The following is an 8,545-nucleotide window of genomic DNA, read 5'->3' on the forward strand; positions in this document are numbered from 1 at the left end:
GCACATGCCATCATGCCTGGCTAACATTTTGGTTTTTTTGTAAAGACAGAGTCTTGCCATGTTGCCCAGGTGGGTCTCGATCTCCTGGGCTTAAGCAATCCACCCATCTCAGCTTCCCAAAGTGCTGGGATTACAGGCCTGAGCAACCATGCCTGGCAGGTACTGGTCTTACAAAGCTCATCACAAGATCTTAAAGCTCATCACAAGGGCTTACATTTCATGTGAATTCATTTAATTTTTATAATGCGAAAAGCAAGGCACAAATGTTTAGATGACATCCACGGTAATACTTGCCCACTTCACAAGATTGCACTAAGGACCCAATTACATAATAAACATGAAAGCACTTTATGAACCAAAAAGATCTAAGTAAACATAATAAATGCCTAGGTTCCCACAGTAAAGAATGAAACTATGATTCAGTCATGGCCACTGCTTTTATCTGCTTCTCAAATATTTATGGGACAGAAATCACCTGGAGGGCCTGTCAAAAAGAGGGCTCTAATTGGGTAGATCTGGGCCAGGGAGGGCCAATAGTCTGTGTATCTCTCAAGTTCCTGGGTGATGCCAATGCCAGCTTCTGGGGCCACCCTTTTGAGGAATGAGACTCTAAAAGATCATCCTAAGTCCTGGTGCATGGTCAGCCTTAGAGGGTGTATTTCCTGAGTATATTGCAGACTTTGGTTATCCTTAAAGTGAGCTTTGGGATAAGTCTGTATACTACAGCTGATTCTGAGTATAGAACTTTACAAACTCAGTATCAAAGTGTTCTTTCTTGGGCAACCAAAGGGCTAAAGGGTTGAATTTTAATTAGATTGTCTGCTATTCTGTTTTCCAGGACAAGCGTCAACGACATGTAAAAACACAGAAAGCTGTTTTGCTAATTCACTATTACATGATTTCAGTTCATCTTAAAAGGGTGGTGGGAGGTAGGGAAGGACCCTGAACTGGTAATCACATCCCCCTCTCCAAAAGAAAAACCTGGATTCTCAAAGATTTCAAATTAACAAGAGACCAACTTGTCTTCTCTATCTGGAGAAATGGTTTCAAAATATCCAGGAGAACAAAACTACCCGAGCAAACATGTAATTTGCAGAAATGCTGATGCCTCCTGATAGAGAAGTACTCTAGACTCAGACCTGACAGAGAATAAAAAAGAAACCCACAGCCCCTGTAGGGCAGTGGTTCTCCAACGTGGGCATGCATCTGAATCAACTGGGAGGGCTTGATAAAACACAGATTGCCACACCTCAAGAGTTTCTGATGGAATAGGTTAAAGGTAGGGCCCAGGATGAGACTGAGGCTGAGGGTCCCACAGACCAAGCTGAGGTTGGTCTGAGTCTAGACAGCAGCCTTCCCAAGAGGAAACACGTCTCACTCACAGCTGCACACCAGCACCAGCAGTGTCTAGTAGCACACACAGTTGGTCCCCAGTAAATATTTGCCGAATTAATGACCATTATAACTTTCATTTCCAGGAACAACTTTACTACTTGCTTATGTAAACTTGCTGCAAGTATCTTATATACAGATTCATTTAAAAAAAAAAATTACACATATGTTGGGCACTATAGCCCTTAACCTTAAGGGGTCCACAGTTAAATTAAATTGACCGCAATCATAGACACTAGTATCACACTTTTTCCTTATAATACCTGGACAGTTAAATCTTAAAGCCTTCTGCCACTGAAGTCAAAGCAGACAACTCACCTATCTAAAGAACTCTAAAGTAAAATGCTGCTTAGTCAAAATGGAGCAATTAATTGCATACATACTCCTAGCAAAAAAAAAAAAAATTAAAGACAAGAATTTGCCAGGGAGGAACACAAATACCTGTGCCCACACTGGAAACTCAGAGATGGTCTCCTTAAAGCCTCTTCCAGTTGCTGTAAACCACAAGGCAGCCCAAGGAACAGTCCCAGGTGAAAATGCTACTAAATCTTTAAGGAGTTCTTCTCTAAATCCTTCCACGTTCACTGAGCAAAGCTCAGAAAGAATTTTCGCAGTCATTTTTCAAATCCTCTGCCTGATCTGCATGTTACCATAGTCAAATTCATTCGGAAAAACAGGTGTTTCTGTTAAAATTAGCTGTTAATCTTAATCCATTTAAAAAAAAAAAAAAAAAGGGGGCAGTGGTCAGCCTGTAATCCAGATTTGGAGGTGGGGGGTGGATCATCTGAGTGAACCATCCTGGTAACACAGTGAACCTGTCTCTATAAAACAAAAAAAAAAAAAAAAAAAAATTAGCCAGGGTGGTGGGGGACCTGTAGTCCAGTATAGGAGGTGAGGCAGAAAGGGTAAACCGGAGGTGGGTTGCAGTGAGGAGTGCCGCGATCCCACCTGGCAACAGGGAAAAAAGTGTGTGTAAAATAACCAATCAGATGTAACTGATGCTTCCAGAATTATAAAAATGAGGATGGCGTGGGGGTGTGGTGAGGGGTGGGGAAGAAAGCAAATACACACACATAATTTTTGTGTTTCCTAACATCACCCAGAATGGATAATAAATGCTATGCTTAAAACAGGCAAAGAAAGATGGAGTTGTGCTTTTTTCTGGTTAAGTCTTATGTTTGAAAGACTGTTTTTGTTCCATTTACTGAGTTGACTATCATAAATAATGTCTTTTGTCCAAAGAACTTAGCAATCATGATTTCCTTTTCTCATGACCATTCAAAGGAAGAAGGTTCTCAACATTCCCTGGTCAAGATGATGTGCATTAAGCCTGTGTAAGAAAACTTGCCCTCAGGAGTCAGAAGAACCCAAGGATTAATGTCTTAAATTAACCCTAGTTTAAAAATTAAAAAGCAAACAAGAAAAACAGGCCACTCTGATTTTATTCCTGGAACCAGTATCTCTGCTGACCTTATTAAACCCTATTATGAAATAGGTCTGAGACGCTGCTTTTTTTTAAACATCAGGGGCTATTTAAAAAACAAGTTTAGCAACCTGGGACACTCGAGAAAAGTTAAAATGTCAAAGACCTGTGCCCAATTCCCTTGCCTAGCATTCCTCACTCTGGCTTCTTGAAATCTGCTAGAAAAAAAGTACAAGCAGAATTCACTTCAAGACACCTGCTGGAAGAAAAGCCCTGAACTTTATGTTATAAATGGGAGGTGGGGGATGCAGGAGCAGTGAAAACACTTAAGTTTAGAACTTTGATCAACTTCAGAGGATAGAGATTATGCATGTTACATGACCAAATGTAGAGCATACAGAAACACCAACAGCAACTATCATTTAGGTAAGAGGTTTCAAAAGTCAGTTAGTGACTAGCTAGTTAACTTCATCCAAACAGATAGGGAAAGTGATTTTCTTTTTTTTAATTGGCTTCAGTTGTCCTGAAAATTGCTTCTGCAAGGAAAGAGTCCAGGAAAAAATTGGCAATTCTTTTTTTCTTAATCTAATACCAAATTTACAGATTTCTGGCCCTTATTTTACTTGGTGTTTGTTCCTTTCAGTTTACTCTTTGTGATCTGCATAGGATAAATGAAAATGAACCATATAATCAAACTCTATCATTACTTGTGTACATTCAATAAATAAAAATTTCTATATGCATGCAGTATTGTCACTGGCACATGAATTAGAATCCCACCTCCCTTTCATCCTGAACCCCATCCCAACATTAAAGGGCAGAGGAAAGGAATAAAGATGCTCAAGGTCATTTTCATCTTTTAAAGTCTTCAAAAACCCGAAGTTTACCAGAATTTAAGAGAGAAAAACTGCTCCCATGGTCATTTTTTAAAAAATGTTTAAGTACCCTACCTTTAAGACTTTTTCAAATTTCAAATTCAGGGCGGTGAAACAGTCCTAGCCTTAGCCAACACAGGTTAAAGACTTTTACACGTTGCATTTCATGTCCTTGTAAAATAAAAACAGCGATTCAAACAAGTAAAACAGTCAATATGACTTTTTTCTCTCTCTTAATGTATTACAGTGAAAAATGCTTTCTTTTCAGATCTGTGGGAACTGCAAAGGTTTAAGCACAACAAATCCCAAGAAAAATGTAAATGGAGCGAGTTTTTATTCATGTGGCCCTCCCAGGCTTCAGGCACTGTAAATAGATTTGTTGTGCTTTTAGTGGGAAGATATTCAGAATTTAACTAGGTTCAACAAAACTATACACTCCACCACCACTCACATAAAAAGACTCCTAAAAATGTCTGTAGAAAAGACAAACTACCTTAATATTACTCCAAATTTCAATCAAAGATTCTTCCAACATACAATCAACCATGGCATTATCTTAGATCAAGGTCACGAAAATAAGCCCTTGGCCTACAATTACGTTGTGGCTCTAGAACGTTCTTAACAAGCTTTCCAGGATACTTCTTTCCTCTATTAAGCAGTCTAGGACCCTCTCTATATTTTTTCTAAAATCATGAGGATCTTGTCTGAATAGACCTGTGTACATAAAAGATGCTAACTATTCTCACTTGATGTACAGTACTTTTACAGTTCCATCCATAGAGACTCTGAGTTGGGAAGGCTGGCATACCACACAGGATTAGGATTTAATCTGAAAATGATAGGCAGAATACAAATCAGAATTCAAGAAGCCTGAGCCACTGTTCATGATGATGGAAAGATAAGTGGAGACAAGGGGAACTAAATCACTTTCCAGGAAAAATGAGACAAAACCGTCCCAAGCACTCTACATAACCCAATCCCATTTGTGTCACCTGCCTTTTAAAATAGAATGTTACACATAGTCCTCTCTTCAGTTCCAGGCTGCTCAAGGGAGTACTTCTTGAGCAGCACTTTCTCTTGAGGAAAAAGTAGAAAGGGTTGGGAATTGGTGGCCCACCTCACTGCTATTGAAATAGCCTTCCCACAGACCCTTCCCATACATGACATGCAGCATGCAAAATTACAATTATTGAAAAATCAACAATAATTGCAAAAAGCCATCTGAGAAACATAACATTTTAATAGATGAAATAAATACTCCAGTACATGCAAGGTAAAAACTTGACGTTGGGGGAAAAAAAATCACTCTATAGTGTAAATTAAAAAAACACACGCTCACAGTAGCTTCCCCCCATTTGCAAATCACATGGCAAATTCATACTCTTTCCACACCAAGTATACTCCTAATTCAACACGACTGCTAAAAAAAAAAAAAGACGTACAAAAAAAGGTAGCTACATCCATGTCTAAGGAATGAAAACTGAGGTAACCTTTCTTTTAATTAAAAACACACACACACAAAAAAATGAAATGAACCCATGACCTCCTTCCTGCCCAATAATCAAATTTAGTTGAGAAATTCCGGAAGACGGGCTGGGGTACGGGGTGGGAGTGATAACATAACCAGCAGATGACACATCTTCCATTTTCCAGTCCCTACTGCGTGGGGGCTGGTGGACAGACACCTGGGCCCTCCAAGTGCGTGTGCAGGTTGTGTGCATGGCCCTGCCTTGTGGAAGATTCCTCTCGAGCATTTAACGTTGGGGAGGGTAGAGGGTTTCACCTATGATTTCTTTGGTATAAATGGAGAGGGGCAGAGAGTAAGTATCTTCCTTTAGTCTGGGGGTGGAAGAAGGGGTATGGGGGTGGGGTGCTAATTCACAGAATTGGAATTCACTGGCGGTAAAGTCCTGGGCGAAGACCTCTCCCTTAAAGCCTGAGATAGCAGGGTGCAGCCTTCAGACACGGCGCAGGCCGAGTTCCTCAGCCTCTCCCTGTGGTCCGACATCTTGGCGCCCCCGTCGGGGTGTTGCGCCAGATCCCTGAGGCACTGGGTCAGGAGCACGCAGGCCGACACCACGCTCATGGCGCCGCCCAGGATGGCGGTCTGCACCGCCTTGCCCTCGGCGCTCACAGCTGCCGCGCGACCCAGGAACTGCGGCTCGGTGGCAAAGCCTACCAGGGCGCTCACTGCCTGCACCAGGGGCCCGCTGAAGAGCGCACAGCGGCTGCGCGCCAGCTCACTGGGTGCCACCTTCACCTCGCGCACGCAGGCCAGCAGCGCCGACGCGCTGGTGCTCATGCACTTGACGCCCAGCTTGAACTGCTCCCGTGAAAAGCGGTCCCGTGACTTGTCACTGGCCAGGGCACACGCGTCCGTCAGGAACTTGAGGTTGCGCGACAGGCCCTGCGACACCTCCAGCAGCAGCTGCGGCGTCATGTCGGCCAGCGGCGTGGCGCGGAGCACGGCGCAGCCCTGCTCCACCTCGTGGCGGCATCGTGTCACGCGGTAGCGGTCCACCAGGCCCGGCTGCGCGGGCTGGGCGCCCGGCGTGGCTACAGCCGCCAGATAGGCCGCGTGGGCCGAGCACTCGGTCAGCGACACCACCAGGTCGCCCAGCTCCACCAGGCTGTCCCCCGCCTCCCCGAAGCGGCCCATGTTGAGCTGGCTCTGCACGTCGTGGGTGAGGATGGAGAGCCCCTTGGTGCGCGCGATGATGGTGTCCCGGCACTGCTCGAAGGACTCGGCGCCGGCACCAGAGGAGGCGGGACCCTCGAAGAGCACGGGCCGCGCCTCGCTCGACAGCAGCAGCAGGTCGGCCACCAGCTGCATCTTGCCCTTGCAGTGGTCGCAGACGGATACCAGCCTCTTCCGCGGCTGCGAGCTGGCCCCGCCGATGGCGCTCGCAGGAGCCGGAGAAGCCGCCTCGCCAGTGGGCTTCCCGGCGCTGCCGCTAGCCATCGCGCCCGGGGGGCACTGGCATGCCGCTGGGGAGCCCGCTACCACCGCCGCTGCCGCGGCCACTGCCGCCGCCCCGGCGGCCGTCGCGACTCAGGTGGCCAAGGCCGCGGTGCTTTCCCCGCACCATCATGCCATCCACCGCCGCGGGCAGAGGGCACTGGGCTGCGGCGGCGGGAGCCCGGGCGGCGCGGGGTGGGCCCGAGGGCCAGAGAACGCGGAAGGCTCTTCGGGGCAAGGGGAGGGGCTGCAGCTTTCGGCCTCCTAGTGGGCTTGCAGGAACCATGAACCGGGGCAGAGCAAACTCACTGTCCGCGCTCCTCGTCGCCGGGTTGCCAGGAAAGTCCCTTCTGCTGGTTCGCCGCCACCTTCTTGGGCATGGCCTGGCCCGGCCCTCGGAGTGGGGAGGGCGGGACGGGGAAGCTGGGAGTTGTCCTTCCTTCCTTTCAAATCAAAATCCTTTCCTCAGGGAGGAGCGCGGGAGGCAGCTCAGGCGGGCTGTGCTGTCAGCCGCCGCGCTCGAGGCCACCTCGGGCTCGGCGGCGCACGTGGGTTTCAGGCGCCGTGACCCTGCCAGGCGGCACTTCCCTGCGACGGCGGCCGGGGCTGGTTCTCTGGGACGCGCGGCCGCCCCGGGCGCATCTCCTGCCTCCCGCTCTCGGGAAGCGGCGCCGGCGGCAGCAGGGCAGAGGGTGTGGCCGGCACTGTCGCGGCCGCGCCGAGTCAGAGACGGGCGGGAGCCTGCACTGATTGCGCACAGCGGCCGCCCGGATCGCGCTCAAGCTCTCGCCCGCCCGCCACGCCCGGGCGTGCCGAGCACCGCGGCGGCCCCTTCCCGCCTCGCCGGTTCACAGAGCGCGGCCCGGCGCCGCGGCGGCACGCCCTCCCAGACCGCGCGCCCGGCGGCCCGGCGCTGGCTGTCGACGCAAGTCCATCCCCGTCGCCTCCTCGTCTGGGGCCCGCAGCGGCTGAGCTCTCCCGAGGCCCCGGGCCCCGCGCATCGGACGCCCCAGCACGAGTCTCCCTGCGACCGGGCCAACTCAGAAGGTCCGCGCGGCGCTGCGGCAACCGGCCCGGGCCCCGGCTCCTGCCATTTTTGTCAACCGCCAACTTCCGAGCGAGCGGGGAGAAACTGAAAGGAAGGGCGGGGGCTGAAAGGCAGAGGGGAAAACACCCGCTTCCTCTCAGAGCGCGGCTTCACCTCGGAGCGCGGCCGTGGCTGCGCCGCCGCCCGCAGGGGCTGCCGGAGGCTTTTCCTCTTCCCGTCCGCGCCTCGCCCCCGGGCTCGCCGCCGCCGCCGCCTCGGCCGTAACCTCCCTGGAGCCTATAGAAATCTTTTGTGTGGCGTCACCGCCTTTCGTTTAAATCCCGCTTCCTCCTCTCGCCCTTCCTCCCGCCCCCTCCGCCGCTCCCGGATGCTTGCGCGATGCGCTGCTCCTCCCCCGGGAAGCTGGGTGGCTGCGGGGGACGCCGCCGCCCAACGCGGACGCCGCCGGCGTAGGGCCGGTGGTCTCGGACTCCCCCGTGGTCCTGGGCCGAGAGGCTGGGGTAGCGGACAGAGGAAGGCCTGCTCCGGGCCGGGGGCTCTGCGCACACCCATGGGAGACCGGGGCGCAGCCGCCCGCGGGCCTTACGTAAGCTCTTAGCCGGACCAGGGGGCTCCACGCTTCCTCCCCGCCAAGAGAGCAAGTCTAAAAGGTGACCTGGCTTCTGGGCTGAAGGGAGGAGGACACTGGATACCGGCCCCTAGTGATTTGCTGGGGCCGGTGGGTCATCTCGGTCTGCGCGACTTCGCCCGGTTTTCCAACGCCCCCTGCCCTTTGTTGTGTTTGATCCGCTTCCACGATGGGTTTCTGACCAGCAGTGCAGTGTAACGAAAAGAGGAAAAGAGCACTG

General features: G+C 50.6%; 1 protein-coding gene across 1 annotated transcript; it reads right to left on the bottom strand.

Annotated features, from left to right (window-relative positions):
* Nucleotides 1-4,912: 4,912 nt before the first annotated feature.
* TLNRD1 (talin rod domain containing 1) lies at nucleotides 4,913-7,501 on the bottom strand. Its single transcript, XM_032175006.2, has one exon. The coding sequence runs from the start codon at nucleotides 6,650-6,652 to the stop codon at nucleotides 5,564-5,566; it is 1,089 nt and encodes a 362-aa protein (XP_032030897.1). The 5' UTR covers nucleotides 6,653-7,501; the 3' UTR covers nucleotides 4,913-5,563.
* Nucleotides 7,502-8,545: the final 1,044 nt, after the last annotated feature.

Source organism: Hylobates moloch, unplaced genomic scaffold (genome assembly GCF_009828535.3).
Source record: "Hylobates moloch isolate HMO894 unplaced genomic scaffold, HMol_V3 SCAFFOLD_14, whole genome shotgun sequence".
Lineage (NCBI taxonomy): Eukaryota > Metazoa > Chordata > Mammalia > Primates > Hylobatidae > Hylobates > Hylobates moloch.